The 25,348-nt window shown below is 36.8% G+C and overlaps 2 protein-coding genes across 6 annotated transcripts; one reads left to right on the forward strand and one right to left on the reverse strand.

Annotated features, from left to right (window-relative positions):
- Positions 1-887: 887 nt before the first annotated feature.
- Positions 888-20,104, reverse strand: LOC112045019 (probable RNA-directed DNA polymerase from transposon BS). 5 transcript variants are annotated; one of them, XM_052887510.1, is made up of 5 exons: positions 19,194-20,104; positions 15,357-15,446; positions 13,692-13,808; positions 12,006-13,295; positions 888-7,566 (listed from the first exon to the last, which is right to left on the reverse strand). In XM_052887510.1, exons 1-5 carry the CDS (start codon positions 19,483-19,485, stop codon positions 7,538-7,540), a joined length of 1,818 nt encoding a protein of 605 aa, XP_052743470.1. In that variant the 5' UTR covers positions 19,486-20,104; the 3' UTR covers positions 888-7,537. The 5 variants fall into 5 exon arrangements, with proteins under 5 accessions (XP_052743470.1, XP_052743471.1, XP_052743472.1 ...); XM_052887511.1 differs by lacking the exon at positions 15,357-15,446 and having other exon boundaries at positions 19,194-20,101; XM_052887512.1 differs by lacking the exons at positions 13,692-13,808; positions 15,357-15,446 and having other exon boundaries at positions 19,194-20,096.
- A 381-nt stretch (positions 20,105-20,485) lies between these two features.
- On the forward strand, positions 20,486-24,796 carry LOC112046531 (uncharacterized). The gene is made up of 3 exons (XM_024083196.2): positions 20,486-20,715; positions 20,824-21,003; positions 22,731-24,796. The coding sequence occupies exons 1-3, from the start codon at positions 20,667-20,669 to the stop codon at positions 22,943-22,945; spliced, it is 444 nt and encodes a 147-aa protein (XP_023938964.1). The 5' UTR covers positions 20,486-20,666; the 3' UTR covers positions 22,946-24,796.
- Positions 24,797-25,348: the final 552 nt, after the last annotated feature.

Below are 25,348 nucleotides of genomic sequence, written 5' to 3' on the forward strand. Positions count from 1 at the left end.
GAAATTCCGCTATATGACGCCCCGCGCTTTCATTTACGTAGTTCCCGTTCCCGTGTGAATATGGGGATCAGACGTAGCCTATGACACTCGCAAATAACGTAGCTTTCTATTGGTAAAACAATTTTCCAAATCGGTCCAGTAGATCCAGAGATTACCTCCTACAACCACACAAACTTTACCTCTTTATATTATTAGCATAGAAGTCTCTATTTCCCTTGGTCATCGCACCACTCTCGAAGGGCTGGACCGATTTTGCTAAGGGTAGGAGTAAGATAGAGAATTTATAGAGTAGGGTAGGGTACGGGTAGGGAAGCGTAGGGGTAGTGTAGGAGTAGGGCCGGGGTAGGGTAAGGGTAGGGGTAGGGTAGAGGTACAGGTAAGATAGGGAAGTGGTAGGGGAGGGGTAGGATAGGCGTGAGATAGGGGTACGGGTGGTATAAGGGTAGGAAAGGGATAGGGTACGGGGAGGGTAGGGGTAGGATGGGGGTAAGGTGTAGGTAAGATAGGGATAGGGTAGGGGTAGGTTTGGGGTAGGGTAGGGGTAGGTTTGAAGTAGTGGAAGGGTAGTGGAAGGGTAGGGGTAGTAGTAAAGTTGACATCGAATTTTAGGCGGACGAAGTCGCGGGCGTCCGCTAGTTAACATATAATTTGAACTCGAATTATGATCATTAACATATCAGTTGTACTCCAGCCATTATCATTAACATATGTATTCCAGTCATATCATTAACATATCAGCTGGTTATGATAATGACTGGAGTAGTTAAATAGTCAAATTTTATATTTATACTTAGATGGATACATGATTACAATGTCGCCAAAGATACTAATAAAATTCAAAAGTTAAGCTTCCAACGTTTAATAAGGGCAAAATAAAATGACAAACATAATAAAAACATAATTTATTTATTGTTTTTATAAATAAGTTTTGGTATTATAGGTAATCGGCGGTTTCAAGGAACTCACTTATTGGAATTGGGACAAGACACCTTCAAGCAACGACAACTTAGCCAAATCCATGGTTTGGATGGACATCGCCGAGGCGGTAAGTAACCATTACAACTCAGAATACAGAATAACACTAGAAGGGGTGATAGCGCAAAGAAGTGAAGCCATTTAAACTACTCATTTTATGGGTTAGTACACCACCAAGCGATTACTCACTCTGTGTTTGTCGTGTTATTTGACGTGCTATACAGGTGACAAATTTAATTAAATTAAGCCGTCTTGTGCTATTCCTTCGTGTAAAAATGCCGTTGGTAAAAAAAAAAGAAACTGGATAGTATCACATTTCACGTGTAAGTAGCACAAATTAATATTCTTATGATATAATAATGAATAATTTTTACGTAAATTTCGTTGTCATAGAAACCGATGCCTTCATTTTGTAAGTGTTGCCAATGTAATGGTTTTGATTTTCCCTACTTTTAATTTCTATTCAAGGATTTATTATTTAAGTAAAATATTAATCAACTAAATAGGTAGGCATAGGTTCCGGCAAGTAAGTTGAAATAAAATTGCTTATTTATACTTGAATTTTAAGAGAAATAAGACGAGATAATAATAACTGTGCACGCGATTGAAATACATATTTATAATAATAATTTCATATAATTATATGGAATATATAAAATTATTATTGTAAATATGTATTTCTTTACTTTGTTAGTTGATAAGTATTATAATAACCGTCATATTATATCTATTATTTATTTGTCCTTGTCTTAAATTTTTTTTAAACGTTAAAAAAATACAAAATACTATTAAAAATTTATAAAAAAAAAATCTCCCGCTGCGGGACATCAGAGTGCCCAAGCAACCAGTGGTCAGGGTTCCACTTAATTATTAAATTTCTACTGCATATTTTATTTTATGATTAATAAGCGATACTAAAATATCTATTTAAAAAAAAATCGGTCCTATAATACCTAAATAAAATCAAAATTGCGTCCATTTTTAAATTTGGGCAGTAAAATTAAGCTATTGTCATTCAATTTTGCAAATAAGGTATAGATAAATAATAATTATATTAATTTTCCAAGCAAGAGTTCATTTTCTTGCTGACTCTTAGCAATCACTATAGTATGCGCGTTATCATCTGAGTCGTCCGGTCATAAAAGTCAAAAAAGATAGGAATGTGCAGCGCGCCTACCTGCGCACCCTAATTATCGATAAACGGCTACCTGCGCACGTGCTAATGATGAGTCAATAATGATTTGGACGATTCTGATCACGAGAAGACTGGGCCAAATGTGTTAGGCATGCCGAAGAACTTCAAAACAAAGATTTACAAAAAGCTCTAATTAGAGATCACGCGCCGCTTATAATAAATTTGGCAGAAGACGAAGATTCTGATGATGAAGACTCAGATGAAGATTAATTTTATTTAGTTAATAATTATATAATATGAAATATGTATTATATTAAATCAAATATTGTTAATTTTTTTAATTTTGTGAACAAGATACGATAATAAACTTTACTTATCGATAATATGTCTTTCATTGTTACACCCTTCACTAGACGGCTCCATAAGACCCATAAGTGCAAGCGAGATAGATATAGAGAAATGATTTATGGCCCTAAGACTCAGTTGTTAACGATAGTAGTATAGAAAACCGGTCCCACTGTTTTTTTTATTTACCATATAAGTTAACATTTAATGTGATGAACTGTACACTTATTGTTTTCCTTCTAACATTATAAACTTTTACCACAAAATAGGGAAAAATTTAACAGCGTCATGTACTAGCAACATTAGAAGTGCGAAGAGTGCGGGATGTTGCTACAATTTTTGGACACACTGCACGCTATATAATGACATCTAAACGTGGCTTCTGGTGTTTTTCTGTATTCTGAGCATTACAAACTGTTCAATTTTATAAAAATGAATATCAACTATTAGGCTCAACACAATACAGAAAAAAATAAATGACAAAAATTCTTTTACAATAAATCAAAATCATCAAAGTAATAATTAAAATTCACAGTTATTGTATATTTTTCGTTGAAGTCGCATTTCTGCTACTGTCAATCAAACTGAAATTAAAACATTCTAAAACTGATATTATTATTTAATAATAAATGACACATAATTTGACAAATCAGCTGGCCTCTTAGTCTTTTTATCAACCTATTAAAATAAACATCAAATCAATTGACAAAATGTCATCGACCTACTGTATGATATCTAGCAGGCACCGGTTTACATTTATTACATAGTCACAATTTCGTAACTCGAGTGTCAACTAGCATACGTCAAAGATAGTGAATAAGCCTGCTAGAACCAGTAATGTATGAAATTTTTCCGCCATTCCGCTTTCCAAAATTCTAAATATGTTTATTTCAGTTAACTTTCTAAATCAAGGCATTTGTGAAAATAATTATATGTAGTATGTCATAATGCCTAGAGACTGCTCTAGTCAATATACATACTTCTTACTTATTATATTAGCTAGTTGACACTTTTTTTAAAAGGTCTTAAATAGTTCATTATCATTGTACTACAATGACAATTTTTTTTTTCATATTTTTGAGTTGTGAAAATTAACACATGAAAATTAAATTTATTAAATATTTTTTTTTGACAATACATGCCAAAACGCCTGTCGGCCATGTATTTATTGCTGATACATCGCGGGATGCCAAACATTGTTCTTAGTGCTTTATTTTGGAATCTTTCCAGTATTTCAATATTTGAATTACTGAACGTTCCCCACAGCTGTATGCCGTACGTCCAGATCGGTTTTAGCACTGCTTTATATATTAGCATTTTGTTTGTGTCAGTAAGTTGCGAGTGTCGTCCTAGTAGCCAGCTGTAAGAACGTAGCTTGCCATCCAATTGTTTTCTCTTTGTCCAAATATGTTTTAGCCATGTCAGTCTTCTATCCAAATGTAATCCTAGATACTTAGCATCGTCTTCCTGAGGTATCATTTTGTCGTTTAGTTTAACAGGGGGGCAGGATTCTCTTCAGAGTGTGAATGTGACGTGGACAGATTTATTTTCATTAGCTTTTATTTTCCACTGTTTGAACCACTTTTCTATTTCCCTTAGGTGATTCTGTAGCAAAAACGAAGCTGTAGAAGAGTTTGAATGTGAGCATAACAAGGCCGTGTCATCAGCGTATGTCGCTATTGATGTGGAATCGTTTGTTGGGACATCGGCAGTGAAGATTAGATATAATACAGGGCCCAGTATGCTACCTTGGGGAACTCCGGAATTGATTTCATAAAGGTTAGAGCAGTCGTTATTAAATTTAACTTGATAACTCCTTTTATCCAGGTATGATTTTAATATGGCAAGAAAACTGTGTGGTAGCATCTTTTTAGCTTAAAGATGAGGCCTTCGTGCCATACCTTATCAAATGCTTGGCTAATATCTAGAAAGACAGCGGAGCAGTATAGTTTATTTTCTAAGCTTCTGCTAATGATATCAACGATTCGGTGAACTTGTTCCACAGTGCCATGCTTTTCGCGGAATCCGAACTGATGGTTTGGCAACACTGTACTCAAATGTTCCTTCATTCGATTAAGGAGTATTCGCTCGAAAAGCTTTCCAATAACTGGCAATAGGCTGATAGGTCTATACGAGGATGCCTTTTGTGGTGGTTTCCCAGGTTTAGCTATCATTATTACCTGAGCTATCTTCCATTGACCAGGAAGGTGTTCAAATCTTATGCAGGCATTAAAAATGTGTACCAGTTTCATTATTCCTTTGAATGGAAGTTTCTTCAGAAGTGTGGCGTCAATTTGATCATATCCAGGTGCTTTACCCTCCTGAAGTAACTTCATTTCTTCGAATACTTCTTTAGGGCTTATATTTTTTAAGGGCATACACATTTGATTCGCTGTTCCTAGGTATTCTCTGATTTTTATGTCATGTTCATGGCAACCCTCAGTGAGCGGTTGAAAAACAGTGAATAAATGTTCAGCGAATGTTATAGCCTTCTCTAAATCAGTTCTAGCCCATCCGCCTTTATTATTGTCGATAGGTGGTATATGGGGTTTAGGACGCTTTAAGTTTTTGGTGACTTTCCACAGTGAGTAGTTAGTTTCTTTTGTTGGGTCAAGATTTGAAAGCATGCGATGAATATTGTCATTTTCCAAAGTATTTATATACTGTTTAAGTTCATCAGAAAATTTATTAAACGCTGCTTTATCTGATGGATATCCAGTTGTGTGCCAAATCTTTCTCAGTTTCCGACGTTTCTGATTTTTTTGTTTTATATCTTTCAGATTTGAGTAATGCTTTGGTGGGTACCCTTCATTTCTTCCTTTAGGGGTAGCAATATTAGATGCCTTGTGAATAGTCTTATTTAATTTCTCTATTTCATCTTCTAACTCTTCTTTTGAGCCAATTTTATTTTTAAGATTTGTTTCTGTTGTTATTACAAACTTAAACGTTTCCCAGTTAGTAGTTCTGGAGTTGTATATTTTGAGTAGTGGGTTAACTAGAGTTACTGTTGTATTCATATTTAAGATAACTGGGGTATGATCTGAAGTTAGGTCTATGCATGAATCCACTGTGATATAATTGCTGTCAATATTTTTTGTAATGAAGAAATCTAAGAGATCCGGAATCTTATTTCTGTCAGTTGGCCAATAGGTAGGCTCTCCACCTGATAAGCATTCCAGTTTCATTTCTTGTGTTGATTTGAAGAGTTGCCTTTCTCTTGTGTTGGTCAACCTAGATCCCCAGTGTAGATGTTTTGAATTCCAGTCACCCCCACTGATAAATCTATTACTAAGAGTAGAGAAGTAATCTTTGTAGTCTTGAGCAGTTATTGTGTGTTTAGGAGGACAGTAGACAGCAGCAAATACCGTTTCAAATTTGTTATCTTGTAGGGCAATAGATGTTGCTTGTATTTTTTCTATGCGATATTCCGCCAAGACGTAGTGTTTAATACTGGTTTTAATAATGACTGCAGTACCCCCGTGGTTGTTTCCTGTAGGGTGATTTGTCGTATAGATGGTGTAATTTTTTAATGTTATGTGAGTTTTTGGTGTGAACCTCGTTTCGGATATTAAAGCAATGTCAATATTTTCAATAAGTAGGAAGGTTTCAAGTTCTTGACGTCGTTCCGTCAAGCCATTGGCGTTCCAAGTAACAACTCGGAGGTTGCGAGTCATTTTTTCACTAGGCTGTTGACTAGTAGAACCATACGGTCCATCATTTTGTCGATCATTTTTTCCATCATTGTCAGCATTGTGTTTTGCAGTTTTTCTAACATTGTCCCCATTATATCTCTCATGTCATTAACGTCATTTCTTCTCTGTGTTGTAGGAGTTGTTGATTTGGTCCTAGCAGCTTGGGCATATGTTTTATTAAAGTCTGATATTCCAAGAGTCAGGTTGGCTGTTTTATTGGTCTCTTCAGTGCGTTTTGGTTGATTTACTTTATATTTAGGAGCAGTCTTTGTGATTTTTTCTTTGTATTGTTTGTAGATTTTGCAACCTTTGTAGCTGGCTGGGTGTTTTTCGTCACAGTTTGCACAGGTTGCCTCAGTATCAGGTTTTTTAGTACATTGTGTTGTAGGATGATCTTCGCCGCATTTGACACAGCGAAAAGGTCTGTAGCATTGGTTTTTCGTGTGTCCAAATCTTTGGCATCTTTTACATTGAGGAATTTCTTTCTTTCTGTAGGGAGCTTCAAAAGCAATTTTCATCTGGTTTAGGTATTGAATATTAAATATTTCTTTATTATTCGGCCTTGGTTCAAGGTCCACATAAAATATGGGCAATGGATCCTTTGTTACTCTGTGCCTTATGTTGACTATTTGCCTTACTTGATGTCCATTACGCTCAAGTTCTTTTGATATTTGAGATATGTCTTCTGAAGCGTGAAGACCACGTAAAACTGCTCTGTATGCTCTTTCACTCTTTAACTGATATGTATAGTGTGATATATTGGTGGAGATAAAGTTTTCTCTAATGATTTTATAGGTTTGAATGTCTTTTGGCATTATTTTTATTACATGTCCGGATCTTAGAGTAGTCATGGTATACTGGTCTGTTTGAATAAGTTCGTTTAGTTTACTCTTTAGGGATCCTATGTCGAGAACTCCTGTTACAAAAATAGGTTCTGGTTTTGGTATATATTCTTTGCCTTTGGTTTTGATTTCATTTGGTGTTTCTTCATCAAGAAGATCAAAACTGTTGTGTGTGGGAAATTGGAAAGTTGAGGTGTTTTTAAGCTTTTTGGTCATATCGTTTTGTATTGGGCTTGTCTCTTTCCTTTTTGTCCTCCTAAAGGGTGTGTTATCCTTTTGCCATTCATTTATGTCTGTTTTTTCTTTGTTGGTTGTTGTTGGAGTCATTAATAGAATATTTGTGAAAAAGGCTAGGGTGAAAAATTTGTTGCGTCATTTTCTTAGGAGCCGACTCCTTGGTGCAGTTGTTTTGATTAATGCTTCTTTGGATGGTCTTCTGTGTTTTCTTCATAGTAGTCGGTGGAGTCCTCTGTAATCCTCTTTTCCTAAATGGAAAACACTTTTATGTGCTGTTCTTCTTTATACTGTGCATATGGTTATTCGTTTCGTCATGTCTTGTACATCCATGCAGGTGAATCTGGAAATAAAATAATAGTTTTATAAAAATATGTATTTCTTTTTGTAATGTAGTCATATTTATTTTTCATTTTTGTAATTAGTCCCAGTACAAACGGAAAACATTAGAAAATCCTACCTGGTCTCCATGATACAGATCAATCTAGTGAGGAGACCACAGGCAATGTTATGGTTTTTTTAATCTATTTTTGGTCAATAAAGATTTTATTATTATTCTCTCATTTATTTATTACTTCTTTTTTTTAAAATTTTTAACAATATAAGTATAAAATACAAAACATTATTAAAAATTTATAAAAAAAATTCACCCTCCCGCTGCGGGACATTTGAGTGCCCAAGCAACCGGTGGTCAGGGCTCCAGAGTGAGGAACCTCCTCACAATACCGCGCCGTCTCAAGAATCACTGCCTTTTGTATCCGACTCTTGATCCAACAGTTAAGCGAAAGCTTCTTAAGGTGTTGGTCGAAGCTTTTCGCTATAAGACCATTGACTGAAACAACTATCGGAACAATAATAGTTGACTCAACATTCCACATGGCGGTAATCTCGTGAGCAAGGTCCAAGTATTTTGATACTTTTTCCTTTTCGGCTTTAACCAGATTATCGTCATGTGGAACTGTAATATCAACAATTATTGCACGACGCACTGACCGATCGACTAGCACTATATCAGGTCTATTGGCTACAATATACCTGTCAGTGATAATCGTTCGGTCCCAGTAGAGCAATGCACTGCTATTTTCAAGAATTGACGCTGGGTCGTACCTATAGTAAGGCATCTCAAAATCGATAAGGTCATATTGAAGAGCAAGCTGTTGGTGGATTATCTTGGCTACTTGATTATGTCTGTGCAAGTATTCGCCGTTAGCAAGGTGAGAACACCCGGACACAATATGCCTGAGGGACTCCCCAGGACGATGACACGCTCGACAGATGTCTAGAGTGCCATCTTTCATAATGTGTTTCCGGTAGTTTCTCGTCTTTATAACTTCGTCCATAATTGCACAGACAAAACCCTCGGTTTCCCCAAAGAGGTCACCGAATTGCAACCAAGATACAGATGTTATTTGATCTACATCCGGCCCAGTAAGGGCCTTGTAGAATCGTCCATGCAACTCCTTGCTCTTCCATATTGCCACACGATCTGAGTTACTAATTACTATAGGCTTGCGCCAGTTCTCTTTGCCTAGGGATAGCGGGGTAAGTCCCTTATCCACTGCAACGACATCCTGAAACATACTCACATTCATCTTGAGAAAATGATCTCTGAGATTGCACACCTCACGATTATGGAGGTTCTTGGCGTTTAAGAAGCCACGTCCTCCACACTTGCGTGGGATGTACAATCTCATTACAGATGAACGGGGGTGATGCATCCGGTATGACGTCAGCAGTTTGCGGACTTTACAGTCCAGGGAATCCAGTTCGGTTTGAGTCCACTTTAGAATGCCAAAAGTGTATATGAGTAAGGGCATGACCCAGCTATTGAAGGCACGCACCTTGTTACCGCCTGATAAAAGACTTTTTAGGACTTTTTTCAGGCGGCCAAAGAAGCGTTCCTTCACTACCTGTTTCATATTCCCTGTCTCAATACCAAGTGCTTCTGTCATTCCAAGGTATTTATAGGTCTCGCCTTCAAGGAGTGATCTGAGAATGATAGTTTCTGAAATAACTATATTCTCGGAGCTCACTATCCTTCCTCGCTCTACATTGATGACCGCACACTTGTCTACACCAAATTCCATCCTTATGTCATTGCTAAAGGTTTGAGTAATCTTCAGCAATGACACTAGGTCTGTACGCTTTGATGCATACAGCTTGAGGTCATCCATGTAAAGCAAGTGAGATATAAGCTCACCACCCCTGCGAAGGCGAAAGCCTAGCCCTGAATCCCGCAGTAAAGTACTGAGAGGATTAAGGGCTAGACAAAACCATAAAGGGCTCAAACTATCGCCCTGGAAAATACCTCGCCTAATCCCTATCAGTTCATTCGATTCAGAACACTCAGAAGCGCCTGGGTGACGAAGAACTGTCATCCACTGTCTCATACATGACTCAAGAAAAGAGCATAGTGTTGTATCGACCTTGTACAACCGCATGACCTCCATGAGCCATGAATGAGTCACCGAATCATAGGCCTTCTTGTAGTCTATCCAAGCAGCCGTGAGATTTTTTCTGTTTCGCCGAACCTGTTGGCAAATAGCAGTGTCAAGTTCCTTTGTACCACGAGACCGGGCCTTACATCCATTCTGTGTTGGGGCCAAAATATTATTTGCATTTATATGCATCGTTAATTTTGATGACAGAATGGATGTAAGGAGCTTATAGATGGTGGGTAAGCATGTTATCGGTCGGTAGTTTTTGGGGTCTGTGGTACTTCCGGATTTGTGTAGCAGGAACGTGACACCAGTTGTTAAAAATGCCGGTAGCGATCCAGTGTCAATGGCATTTTGAAATTGCACTGCCAAGATAGAATGGGCGCTACGAAACCATTTTAACCAGAAGTTGTGCAATCCGTCCGGTCCTGGGCATTTCCAGTTTGACGCCGGACGAATTGCACAACTTACATTTTCTGTAGTAATGGATATCGGAATCATTTGTTCCACCATTGCACACTCTTCCTTGACAGTACTCATCCAATCGCCTTCAGTGTGGCCTACGGGGCCCGACCAGATGCTACGCCAGAAATCTGACATAGCATCAGAAGACGGAGGTTCCCCATCTGTCACACAGGCACTGGATCGTTCCCAGTTCCTGTACACTTTCCGTTGGTCACTTTGGAAGATTCTATTCTGATTATACCGGTCTATGCGCTCTTTATAACGCCTAATGCGTTGTGCCCATGCATAGACTTTCTGCTTCAAGAAGTCAATGCGTTCGGTGACACAAGCCAAGTACTGGAACGGACGTGTGTCAGTCCCAGCAAAAGCCTGATTCACAAATCGCATAACTCTAGGGCGATTGTTGCCCTCCTTGAAACAGATTAGCTTAGCTATGAGAGTTCTAGTCAGTGTGATACGCCTTTCGATTCTGGTCCGCCAAGCTGGTGCTTGACCCGTTCTCTGCGGAACCGTGCGTGGTTCAGGGAATTTGACACCCGCAATACGACACGCCGCAACGGCTCCACAGAATAGAATCGAATGCGTATCACTTAGGTCCTCAGATGTTACGAGATATTCACCTAAAATCTGATCTAGAACCCCCACTAACGCCATATTTCGTCTATGTACAGGCAAACGAGGCAATTTTGGTCTTAAATTAAGAGGCATGTACCTGTATGTCACAATAGAATCCTCCAAAGTTCTCCTCAATTGCTCATAATTCTGGCTACTTACTTGCATATCGATACCATCCTGTAGCACCTCTGGGATGTTGGTTTGCAATGTTTGCTGAGGTAAGCTACGGATGGTATCGATTTGTACTGAAGTAGAGCGCAGTCGTTCAAGGTGAGCTTCATCTAGCAGATGACGTCGCTGGATTGCTCGCACCTGATCCGATAGTCGCTGCGCAGTCACGGTCACTGTTGGCTCAAGAGTCTGAAACATAGACAACATCCTTGACCGGTACGCAGCAAGGTTAGTTCCCCCCTCTGTCGCCCCATAGTACGCTCGCATGACGCTCTCATTGAGTGGACGAGACCATCTCATGCGACGCACTACACCACCGGTAGCGGGAGCACTCACAGGAGCCCGCAGCCCCTCTTGATCCAAGCTCTCCGGTAGTGGTACTTCGTCGACGTCCTGCTGGTGTTGTTGCTGTTGTTGTTGCTGTTGCCGTCGTCGTGTGGTGACACCCCGATGAGTCGTCCGCACGGGTGTCTCATCCCCCGCAGATGTTGGCGGGGTCTTAAATTCCTCAGACGACGACGGCGACGTCGACGACGATATGAAGATGTTATTTCGTGCGCTGGTGCTCTGGCCGCCAACTCGTCGCATATTTTCTATGGTTTATAATGTTCTTCAAATTCATTTTACTGTTTCTATTTGATTTGGCTTATTTGTAGCGTATATATTTAAATTATTTTAATTTTATTTATTTGTTTGAAAAAAATATGTCACTCCAGACGGATGGCAGGTGTCATATTATTATTATTATTATTATTAACTATTATTTTGATGATATTAGAAAATATTTGAATTCCTTCTACATGAGTTGAATGTAATTTAATAATTTAAAGATCAAATAAAACATCTAGCAAATAAATAATGATTTGAGTTGATTTGATTTGATCAATTAAAAATGTGTTTTTTCACAAACAAACTTGTTTAAAAATTTTGTCTGTCTGCCAGTTTATCCGGCCTAATCTTTGGAACAGCTGGATTTCAGTGAGACTTTTACTGTAAAATAGAGGAGGTTATTGAGCATAATATGCTCAATCATACAACGTCATCAGATGGACGGCATGTTGCCTAGCATTATATTAAAATAAAAGAAATGTACCTTCATCGCTAGTTGGTTGCACACTGTCTACTCTGGTAGGAGTAGCTCTCTTCACTGGACGCAAGAATTTCACTTTCCGAACTATATTCCTCTTCAACCCACCCTGTTTGTTAGACGACAAAGTTGAATTTATCGACTGGAGAACAGCTTGTCGAGCAGATGTTGACGGCCTTTTTGATGGAGAAAGAATATGCAATTGTTTCACAGCGTCTTCACTTGCTTTAATTTTTCGAGCACGATTATTTCCAAGTAAACCTTTTTCGGCGTTTATGACATTTGGGAACTGTATGTCTAAAATTTCTGTTTCTTCTAAGTTCTGTTCATCAATGTTTTTACTTGTGTTTGAATTTTCTAAAAGTTCATATCTGAATGGCAAATCTTGTAAGACATTAGAGTATTTTTGACCTATATTATGATTGATCACCTTTTGGGTACCCAGTTTTGTTGTTTCAAATTCTTTTTCTAAACGTAAATCTTGCTTTACATCTTTTCCTTTATTGTCTACATTAATGTCAACAAATACAATCTTCCGCGGGCCTCTTATTGTATTGTCTTTACTTGCATTTGTGTCAGCTATAACTTCATTTTCTAAAGAAAACTCTTGATTCTCATCTTGTATAAAATTCAAGATTTCAGTGTCTAGATTACTCTTTACTAATACTAACTTTTGGGTCTTCTCTTTTTCTTTACATTCTTTTATTGTTTCTGAAAGATGGTTTCCGAAAAGAAAAGCGTCACGTTCTAGATCTTGTAATACATTTAATAATTCTTTGTCTACATTTGTCTCTATTAGATTCCTCCTCGATTGTGTTTGCATGTGATGTAGATCGCATAATATCTGACAACTGTCACTTAAAGCTTTTATTGCAAGATTCTCCTTGGAATCATTTATCAGCAATTCTAAACCTTCATAGAGGGCGGCAATTCCTTGACCCAACTGTTCTTGTGCCACCACTACTCTTGCATCTATCGCACGGATTCTCTCTGTTACTGCCTCTGATAATTCTGGATTTAATTTTGGAGCATGCAATAATGAAAACTTTTCTGGTATAATGTACTGTTTGAAAAGTGCTTCTTTGGTATCTTTCTTCAGTCCTTTTTTTAATATTTGCGCATGTAGATTTAGTGTGTCCTGCATTTTTAGATCTATGGATGGCTCAAGGTCGTAGAGGATCTCCATTTCTTCTGATTCTGATTCTGGGACTAATGCCAATGGGTCCTCATCAATATCTATATCATCAAGGAATTCGGTTTCCAAAAATTCAGGATAAGGCTCAGTAATATTACAACCTGAAAAATAAAAATATCATTATTGAATAAAGTATTTTATTGTGCCTTAGCATCTAAAAAGTATTTTCATGCTTTGGACCAAGGACTTTGATTGTATTGTTGTCTCAGGGAAGGACTTTTGACTACTGTTACTATCATAAATTATCATCATCATCATCATTATTACGAGTATTAGCTTATATTAACGACCTACTTCAGGCCACCCCTGCCTTTATCCTTACACTTCCGTCCTGTAATAAGACTAATAATAATATTTGTATCTACATACCCATGCGAGGGTCGATAGTATATTATATAGGAGTGGATATAAAGCTTAGATTCACCATGCTGCTCCAATGCAGGATGATGGGCTACATTTAATTACCTAAATTAAAGCCAAACAAAAATAGTACTCACCGTTAGAAGACGAGGTGTTGTCTAAATCTATCCTGCGTTCGGTTTCATCAGGTTTATCTGTTTCAATATCTATATTGCTATCTTCTTGCATAGGTGTCTTGTCTGTTGTCGTGGAACCTGTATCAGATTGTTTTTTATTATTATTTTATAATATAATAATTATTAATAATTAATTACGTTCCTACAAAATCACCGCAAAAAGAGTACACATGCACAATTTTGTCTTTAATTCCAATATATATTTATGTATATATAGTTTTTTCACTTCCTGAACACACACAACTCTACATTGTAGATAATATTTAGATATTATTTGTTGAAATAAAGTTCGTTGTTTAATAAGCGACTAAATGAAATGAAGTAAATTTTCCACATTTGTCCATCTCAGTTTTGATGCGCTAAAAAGGAAAAACTTATAAAAAACTAGTGTGCTTTAGGCCACACAACTTATGTAAAACTTTTTTATATCTCCCTCTCAACGTCTGTTCACCTCCCTCGATTACACTTTTCGTAACGCACTCACCACCTCACTCCTCCAAGTCAAGCGTGACTACAGAAGTTTTACTTCAATAGTTATTAGAATAAACAGATGGCTTACCATTAGACATCAAATTACATGATGTCAAACTATGCACTGAAAAAGGGCGAAAAATATGCGCGAAATATGCACAATTAAAAAAACCATTTATTATTGGAATTTACGTTTATTTTAACAAATTAACAAATAATATAGTAGTAAAGCAAAGCGAGTCAGTTGGTGATAGTCCAGTTGGTATGACCCCTGCCTTCGATTTGTTTGATTTTAATCCAGTTCAGGGCATGCACCTCAAACTTTTCAGTTATTTGCATTTTAAGAAATTAAATATCAAGTCTTAAACGTTGAAAGTAAACATCGTGAGGAAACCTGCATACCTGAGAATTTTCTTAGTTATCCACGTTTGTGAAGTCTGCCAATCCGCATTGGGCCAGCGTGGTGGACTTATTAGCCTACCTTAAGAAAGGTTAACGAAGGAGATTTTATGATATATTTATAAACTACATAAATACATACAAATGATTATACAGTGTCTAAACACACCCAGACATTGAAAAACATTAATGCTCATCACAAATATTTTCCAATTGTGGGAATCGAACCCACAGCCATGGATGCAGAAAGCAGGGTCACTACCCACTACACCTTGTGGCCGTCTTGCATGTTCTGATGAAAAAGTAAGAGAAATGACGACTTTTAAAACGATACAATGATTAAATTTTTAAAAATTGTAATAAGTGTTTCTCTTTTGTTAAGTTTTGTAACTGACGGTAAGTGTTTTTAAGTTTTAAAAATATGTTAATGTTTAAAGTCTTGTCCACGCCCAAAAGCGCCTGACCTTAATAAGTAATAATAAAAATATATTTTAATGTTTTTCAGTATTCTGTATAAAATGTTGGAGCTGCAGATCGAGTAATGATCCGAAAAGTGCTGACCCATTTGATAACAGCACAGTTCCCATAACTGATTGTAACGAAGAGAAAGGACTGAGCAATTTACCAGGCGTACGACCCTCCATGTGCAGAAAGATAAGGCAAAAAGGCATTTTAAAAGTTCCCATGTAGACGGCTCTGAAGGTGTCTCGATATTCTACAAGTTTTTGAGTCCAGCACAAATAATTTAGTACTTACCAATAACAATGGTACTTTCAGTGAAAACGGTTGTAGCTTCCAAGTTGGTTGGTGGTAAAGCATAGTTATGATCCCTCAAGTCATGTTCAGCTAGAAAAAAATACATGCTATTAATATGTGTCATAACACTGTTTCTCAAGGGATTTGGCATCAAATGGCTGGCAACAAGGGACAACAATTCTTGAAAGCGACATAGACAGACTGACAAACTTCATAATTGTCTACAAAACCTACCTACGGTAGGAACATGGGGTGCCAAACTTTTAGCTTTCATCATTCATCATCATTGTCAGCCGATGGACGTCCACTGCTGGACATAGGCCTCTTGCATGGACTTCCAAACAAAACGGTCTCGAGCCGCCAGCATCCAGTGGCTCCCTGCAACCCGCTTGATGCCTTCGGTCCACCTAGTGGGGGGTCGACCAACACTGCACTTTCCGGTGCGGGGTCGCCAATCCAGCACCTTGGGACCCCAACGTCCATCGGCTCTTCGAACTAGGTGGCCTGCCCACTGCCATTTTAGCTTCGCGACTCGCTGAGCTATATCAGTGACTTTAGTTCGTCTGCGGATCTCCTCATTTCTGATTCGATCACGCAGAGCTTTTAGCTTTAATAAAATCAAATGTAAAGGTAGCTATCACATTCATAAGTGATATGAATGAATATGATAACAATTATACAGTACACTGTATGTGTACTGTATAATTGTTATCATATTCATTCATATGGCAGTGGGCAGGCCACCTAGTTCGAAGAGCCGATGGACGTTGGGGTCCCAAGGTGCTGGATTGGCGACCCCGCACCGGAAAGTGCAGTGTTGGTCGACCCCCCACTAGGTGGACCGAAGGCATCAAGCGGGTTGCAGGGAGCCACTGGATGCTGGCGGCTCGAGACCGTTTTGTTTGGAAGTCCATGCAAGAGGCCTATGTCCAGCAGTGGACGTCCATCGGCTGACAATGATGATGAATGATGAAAGCTAAAAGTTTGGCACCCCATGTTCCTACCGTAGGTAGGTTTTGTAGACAATTATGAAGTTTGTCAGTCTGTCTATGTCGCTTTCAAGAATTGTTGTCCCTTGTTGCCAGCCATTTGATGCCAAATCCCTTGAGAAACAGTGTTATGACACATATTAATAGCATGTATTTTTTTCTAGCTGAACATGACTTGAGGGATCATAACTATGCTTTACCACCAACCAACTTGGAAGCTACAACCGTTTTCACTGAAAGTACCATTGTTATTGGTAAGTACTAAATTATTTGTGCTGGACTCAAAAACTTGTAGAATATCGAGACACCTTCAGAGCCGTCTACATGGGAACTTTTAAAATGCCTTTTTGCCTTATCTTTCTGCACATGGAGGGTCGTACGCCTGGTAAATTGCTCAGTCCTTTCTCTTCGTTACAATCAGTTATGGGAACTGTGCTGTTATCAAATGGGTCAGCACTTTTCGGATCATTACTCGATCTGCAGCTCCAACATTTTATACAGAATACTGAAAAACATTAAAATATATTTTTATTATTACTTATTAAGGTCAGGCGCTTTTGGGCGTGGACAAGACTTTAAACATTAACATATTTTTAAAACTTAAAAACACTTACCGTCAGTTACAAAACTTAACAAAAGAGAAACACTTATTACAATTTTTAAAAATTTAATCATTGTATCGTTTTAAAAGTCGTCATTTCTCTTACTTTTTCATCAGAACATGCAAGACGGCCACAAGGTGTAGTGGGTAGTGACCCTGCTTTCTGCATCCATGGCTGTGGGTTCGATTCCCACAATTGGAAAATATTTGTGATGAGCATTAATGTTTTTCAATGTCTGGGTGTGTTTAGACACTGTATAATCATTTGTATGTATTTATGTAGTTTATAAATATATCATAAAATCTCCTTCGTTAACCTTTCTTAAGGTAGGCTAATAAGTCCACCACGCTGGCCCAATGCGGATTGGCAGACTTCACAAACGTGGATAACTAAGAAAATTCTCAGGTATGCAGGTTTCCTCACGATGTTTACTTTCAACGTTTAAGACTTGATATTTAATTTCTTAAAATGCAAATAACTGAAAAGTTTGAGGTGCATGCCCTGAACTGGATTAAAATCAAACAAATCGAAGGCAGGGGTCATACCAACTGGACTATCACCAACTGACTCGCTTTGCTTTACTACTATATTATTTGTTAATTTGTTAAAATAAACGTAAATTCCAATAATAAATGGTTTTTTTAATTGTGCATATTTCGCGCATATTTTTCGCCCTTTTTCAGTGCATAGTTTGACATCATGTAATTTGATGTCTAATGGTAAGCCATCTGTTTATTCTAATAACTATTGAAGTAAAACTTCTGTAGTCACGCTTGACTTGGAGGAGTGAGGTGGTGAGTGCGTTACGAAAAGTGTAATCGAGGGAGGTGAACAGACGTTGAGAGGGAGATATAAAAAAGTTTTACATAAGTTGTGTGGCCTAAAGCACACTAGTTTTTTATAAGTTTTTCCTTTTTAGCGCATCAAAACTGAGATGGACAAATGTGGAAAATTTACTTCATTTCATTTAGTCGCTTATTAAACAACGAACTTTATTTCAACAAATAATATCTAAATATTATCTACAATGTAGAGTTGTGTGTGTTCAGGAAGTGAAAAAACTATATATACATAAATATATATTGGAATTAAAGACAAAATTGTGCATGTGTACTCTTTTTGCGGTGATTTTGTAGGAACGTAATTAATTATTAATAATTATTATATTATAAAATAATAATAAAAAACAATCTGATACAGGTTCCACGACAACAGACAAGACACCTATGCAAGAAGATAGCAATATAGATATTGAAACAGATAAACCTGATGAAACCGAACGCAGGATAGATTTAGACAACACCTCGTCTTCTAACGGTGAGTACTATTTTTGTTTGGCTTTAATTTAGGTAATTAAATGTAGCCCATCATCCTGCATTGGAGCAGCATGGTGAATCTAAGCTTTATATCCACTCCTATATAATATACTATCGACCCTCGCATGGGTATGTAGATACAAATATTATTATTAGTCTTATTACAGGACGGAAGTGTAAGGATAAAGGCAGGGGTGGCCTGAAGTAGGTCGTTAATATAAGCTAATACTCGTAATAATGATGATGATGATGATAATTTATGATAGTAACAGTAGTCAAAAGTCCTTCCCTGAGACAACAATACAATCAAAGTCCTTGGTCCAAAGCATGAAAATACTTTTTAGATGCTAAGGCACAATAAAATACTTTATTCAATAATGATACCCCAACGTCCATCGGCTCTTCGAACTAGGTGGCCTGCCCACTGCCATTTTAGCTTCGCGACTCGCTGAGCTATATCAGTGACTTTAGTTCGTCTGCGGATCTCCTCATTTCTGATTCGATCACGCAGAGCTTTTAGCTTTAATAAAATCAAATGTAAAGGTAGCTATCACATTCATAAGTGATATGAATGAATATGATAACAATTATACAGTACACATACAGTGTACTGTATAATTGTTATCATATTGTAATGTTGTATATTATGTGCTTGGTAAGGTTTGACAGTTGTAATTGACTGATGTGTTGGCCATTATACTTTGGATAATGAAAATTTCACATAACTAATTTTGAGGATAATTAATTTTACATTAACTGTACGCGTTTAAGAAGTTATCTCCATATAACCATATCGATCGGAAAAATCGAGAATAATGTCAGTCATTCTGAGTTAGTAGGGACTTTCAAACGATAGAAAACTGTGTAACATATAACCTCTACACCACAGGTTACTCAGTTTTTAACACTTATGACATGAAATTAACTTACCTAATGTGCTCAAAGGAACTCCGTGAAGTATTTCATCTTCAGTAAACAAGCATGGATAACCATGCGCAAGCCGGTTGCCCTTATTGTCAAACTGATGTCTGTCGAAGTGCTTTTGGCATACTTGTTTAGTCACTAATTGTGCCTTCGACAAACCACTGAGCTTTACATTCACAGGAATCAAGAAAGTCAACCACAATTCTCGTAATTTATCGTTCTTTGGCAAGTAAAAAAGACGATGAGTCTCGCTGGTAGCATTGCAAGCGACAACACAACACTTTCTCACTTGAGACATGATAATACGTTAAGTTTCTCACAGAAACAGTCACTGGTAGCAAGGAGGCAAGTAGATTATTCAGGATCTCGACTCAAAGCAAAAACCGAGGAGAAAACTAAATAACCCAATGCCAAGGAACATATTTACTCCCCAATGCACTTCAAATCAGTGTTACCAACTCTCCAAAATATTTATCCCTAAAGTTGGTGTCAAAAACCCCTAAAATCGCCTTAATTATTGAGTTGTCCCCATAAAAAATATAAATTCATAATAATTTAGAAATAATATGCTGTCATATGTTTCAAAAGTCTATATTTAATACAGACAAAATACTACGTCTTTATCTGAAGATTCAGATTTTTTGAAATCATACATGTTGACAATGAATAAATTTACGAATTTTTTTTATTCGATAAAAATTGCCTCCAATTGCCTCAGAGTGGTTGTAGAATAACGTATTATATGTCGTTATAAGTCGCTAGGCCAAGAAAGAAATATTAAAATTATCATCAATTTAAAAATATTAAAGAGTCATAAAATCCCTGAAAAAACCCCTAAAAATTTCAGACCCCTAAAAAAATCCCATTTCACTTATTTGCCCCCTAAATCTGGGGGGAAAACCCCTAAGTTGGGAACCCTGCTTCAAATAACGCAGTGAACTGAACGACATCTTTGTTTTTGTTTTTGAAATTTTGACAGCTTTACTTAACAAACAAAATATGGCTCACTGATAGGCTGTTCGTTTCGACCAATGACAGAAGAGTTGCGACACTAGCGTTCAGAGCCAAAGTGGAAGCGGGTGGAACTAAAATCTGTCTCAGGCCTTTATTTCATAGTTCTTTGGTTCTTACTTCATAAACTTCATATCCATAGACTACAAACCTGACAAAGATGAACTGTAGTATCTGTGACTATAGTTCTATAATCCTTGGTTCCTTGTCGTTGACGGTTGAGCAAAGTCAAAATTTACTCTGTGGCTATGTCGTTAGGTGAGTGATCGTTTGACTTTGACGTTGACACTTGACGTCCGTTTCTATGTTTGAATGTGTTTATGATTGATTCAAAAAACTTATATTTCAAAAGGAGGGCGTGACTGACTGAATCTGTTTTAATTTAAACATTAATTTCAAAGTATAATAAACATATTTCCCAACTCCAAGACATAGTAGTAAAGCCTATAGTAGATTTGATAAATCAAAATGATAATCAAAGCATCATTTTTATTCGTCTTGTGTACTCTGCCGACAGGTAAACAAAGTTAATATATAAGTTTGCATTTTTTAAAATTAGAACTCTTTACAAATGTTTTTGACTTAATTACTTAAAATAATAAACTCATATTATATGATGTTGCAGTTTTTTGTGTGAGATGTTACCAATGTGCATCGTCACAAAGTTTAGAAGAAGACGTCTGCGGCGCCTACAAAAAGTTCGATACAGATAGTCACATAGCCGTAGAATGTAACAGCGATGAATCTCATATGCCGGGGTCATTCTGTATGAAACTCACACAACAAGGCCCTAAAGGATTTATATGTGAGTTTGTTTTTATTTCATACCTTGATTTAGATCAACATCAATCATCAATAATTAGACCTGATGAAAATCAATGATGGATCACATCGTTGGAAATGCCTGTTAATAGGGATGATAAAAAATAATATCCTGTCTGCTGTAATTGCTATTTCACCTGATGACAAGTGACATAAAATGTGAGCAGGGCGCAGGCCTGGCCTATGATTTTAGTTTCTACTGGGTGTACCGAAATGCCAAATGTTGGTGTTAACATGTAACCTGTGAAGAGAAATACAGACAAAATTTTGTCCTAGTCCCCTCTTTCTTACCAAAGGAATTTCAGAGTTAGCAGTATTTCCGGTGACACTTCAGAAGATTATCTCATCTGTTGCATGTTAGTACCACTCATAGTATGTCTTCTTGATGGGCTAGTAACTGCCAATGGTGAATGCCTACCACCATACCCACAGACAGACCAGATCTGAGACAATTTAGAACATATAAAATCATTTAAACCCAATCCAACCCTGTACTTCTGTTACTAACAGCATTGCAGCATTAGGCAACAAGTTTTTTCATGCTGTGGCATCATGCTAAGCTTGTCTGTATGGCTATCCACTCCATTCAAAAAAGTACCATTTCCTTATTTTTTAACACAGTAAGTGTAGATTTCAAATTAATCGCTATAGTTCCTAATTTCACTTATGCTCGCTCATGTATGAATTCCTGTAGTAGAAGTTCCTAGTTCCACATTGCTTCCTATATAACACTGAAATTTAATTTTTTAGAGTAATTATAAAGTAATTGAGCCTCAATAGCTCAACGGTTAGAGTGGTCGGACTCATCACCGAGGGGCGGTGGTTCGTTCTTTGTATTGAAACCAGCGTACCTGGAGGTGTGTCCTTAACAAACACAAATATAGTGTAATAATACTTATCACACTGATAAACTCTTCACATAATTGGCAGTTTAATATTAGTGAAAAAAGAAATATGTCACCCTTACTTTGAGTTGAATATTATTTATTCCTTTTATCACAGAACAAAATACAATGTCAGTAAAAAAAACAAGACTGCTAGTACATGTGTGGAAATACTTGAGAAGTTTCACACTCGCCGGTGTAAGCAAGCCACGGCGCCTTGCTTGTATTGCTAAAAGCTTTAGCTTTTAGTGCTGTCTGTTTTGTGACTATTATCGTACACAATCTGACTAGTTTGGGGGAATAGGGCTTATAGATATTTATTTAATCAGAGAGTTCTTCAAAAAAAATACTTACACATTTACCTGAAGTTGAAATTCTAAAATTCATCATCATCATGATCATATCAGCCTCTGGGCATCCACTGCAGGACATAGGCCTTTTGTAGAGACTTCCAAACGTCACAATACTGAGCCACCTGCATCCAGCGAATCCCTGCGACTTGCTTGATGTCGTCAGTCCACCTGGTGGGCGATCGGCCAACACTGCGCTTACTAGTGCGGGGTCGCCATTCCAGCACTTTGGGATCCCAACGTCCATCAGCTCTTCGAACTATGTGCCCCACCCATTGCCACTTCAGCTTCACAACTCGTTGAGCTATGTTGGTGACTTTGGTTCTTCTGCGGATCTCCTCATTTCTGATTCGATCATGTAGAGATACTCCTAACATAGCGTTCCATCGCCCGCTGTGTGACTGCGCCTTCTTATGAGGCCCATAGTTAGCAACCAAGTCTCTTAAATTACTAATTAAATATTAATCATATTTCAGGGGATGGCAGATGGAGGCAGGTCGTCCGACGCTGTGCATCAGTAGCAGAAACTGGAGTCACTGGTGTATGTAACTGGGGGGTTTTCGATAATGGCGTATACTGGGAAGAGTGTTACTGTTCGTCAGATGAATGCAATCACTCTTCTTATGTACATACATCTGTTACCTTGATTGTGTGTGCCTTAATATTCTCCATTTGCAGACAGTTATTGTAGTTTTTACAGGTATCATGAAAAATCATATTCTATATTTCCAAATTCCAATATGGGCAGTCATATTATATAGTCTAGGAGCTAAAGGACATAATTTGAACAGTGGTTAATCTAGAATCTAGATTATATTCTATAGACTATCTTGCCAACACATAATTTGGAACTGATAATATGATAGTGTTGCTAAGAAACTTAGCAATCACATATGGAAACTGACTACAAATTACAATAACCTTAATATATCATCAAAAAATCTGTTATAAATATATTATTATAATTTTTTTTATATACATAATTGAAAATAGAATCTCAATATTCTTAAATATAATGTGTTGACATTGTGACTAAAAACCATAATTTTAAGCATTCTTATTATTCTAATGATATGACAAGAAATGAAGAAAAGGTGATAATATTTTACCCACTTGTGCCTTAAAATAAACATGTTTACACAGTTAAATGTAAAAGTAACTTAAATTTGTATCAAATCCGTCCAGATAACTTTATGTACAAATATTTACTTATTTTTTTTACTTTAAGTATTATAAGTAAGTCTAAGAGGGTACAAAGGGGTAAATAATATTTGTATCAAGCTTTAGATTGTGATAAAGATCTGTCATACATCTATGTGTTTGTTTAGTATTTTGTCCATGCAACTGATTCTATTTTAAAAAGCTGAGGTTAAAATTATCTCTCTTTAAAGCTTGTTATTTCATTGACTTTGACATTTCATACAAGCTATAAGTTTGTAAAAACTGTAAGTTAAGTAATAATATGAGAAAGGTTCTTATTCATAGTTTTATTTATACTTTAATAATGCATCTAAATCTGTGGGCTCTTTGATTACCCACTTTTGTTGCTAATTATTATTTGTTATATTATATAGTATATTATGTTTTTATTATTGCACTCTTAACTCTCTCTTGTATAACTCTTGAAACTTTTTACTCATAGAGGTTAAATATTTTAACTGTAATCTACAATCTATTAGATACTACAGATTTTAGATTCTTTAATGTCTTTATAGATAAAAATTTACTTGAATCTCCAACTTTTTTTGTACTATCTAATCATTTTAGTATAATGGTCCGTTTTTGTATGTTTATATTTAATAAACTGGCCTATCCTTCATTCGATTTTAGTAAGCATATAAATTATGCGCAACTAATGATTATTATTAGTATTATGATATTCTATCCAATATTTTATCCCCCCCCCCCCCCCACCAGGTGGACTGACGACATCAAGCGAGTCTCAGGGATTTGTTGGATGCAGGCGGCTCAGTATCGTGATGTTTGGAAGTCCCTACAAAAGCCTATGTCCTGCAGTGGACGTCCATCGGCTGATATGATGATGATTATGATGATCCAATATTTTGCCTATTGAATTGGACTAATAATAATTTGCAGCTAGACTTATAATTTATATAATTATTCATAGCTATTTTATACAATTTATTTTTATGTATTTGTGAAGATTGTGAACTTATGATCTGGCAAGTTCGTGGATAACACTCCCAATGATATGCGGGCGACGGGGGGAAAGACTGCGCGGGTGTGAAATCGTGCGTGCGGGGAAGTGACGTGCATCAGTCGTGGGTTTTTCGTTCATCGCTACACGCCCTCCGCCCCGCGCGCAACATCGGGAGTATTACGAAAGAAGTTGCTAAGCTAAAGCAAAATCACGCTGCGAGTGCTAGACTCCACTATGCGCCAAATGTACTATGTACCAAGTTAATTACATTTACATATTAATTATATTGAATTTTACCTGTTTTAATTAAATTAATTTACCAGTAGGTAGGCAATAGTATCGATGTATTAAAAATAAGTTAATAAATATTTTTTATTTTAATTACTGTGGTTAATTCATTATTTTTACATAGCTAGATAGGTATAGCCCCATAGATATTTGAAGTCGGGAAAGTTTACACCATTTACCTACCTATAACACATACAGATGAAAGGTTCTAGGTGAAATTTGGTACAGAGATATACAGGGTGTCCTGTAATTAATGGATAAAACGCAAACTGTAGATACACCACTTAATTATCTAAAACTAGTTTGTATAGCTTTCCCAAAATCCCTAGGATGAGGAAGTTATTTTTTTTTCTGATTTTTAAATTTTTCTATCTTCAATCAGTTTTTCCAATGCTGTAGCTGCTGCTGTTGTAATTAAGGTTTTAAAGATCTGTTTTTTGTTATAAATTATGGAATAAATTACTAAACTATTCAAATTAGTTTTAGGTAATTAGGTGGTGTATCTACCACTTGTGTTTTACCTAGCTATTAATTACCGGACTTCCTTAATCTGACATTCTAAAGGTTCAGTCAGTACTATTTAGATTAACGTGTTTTACAAATTCCTATCACACAAAGATTTGATTGCTTGTTTGTATGTTTTGA

Source organism: Bicyclus anynana, chromosome 19, assembly GCF_947172395.1.
Source record: "Bicyclus anynana chromosome 19, ilBicAnyn1.1, whole genome shotgun sequence".
In the NCBI taxonomy this organism is placed as follows: Eukaryota; Metazoa; Arthropoda; class Insecta; order Lepidoptera; family Nymphalidae; genus Bicyclus; species Bicyclus anynana.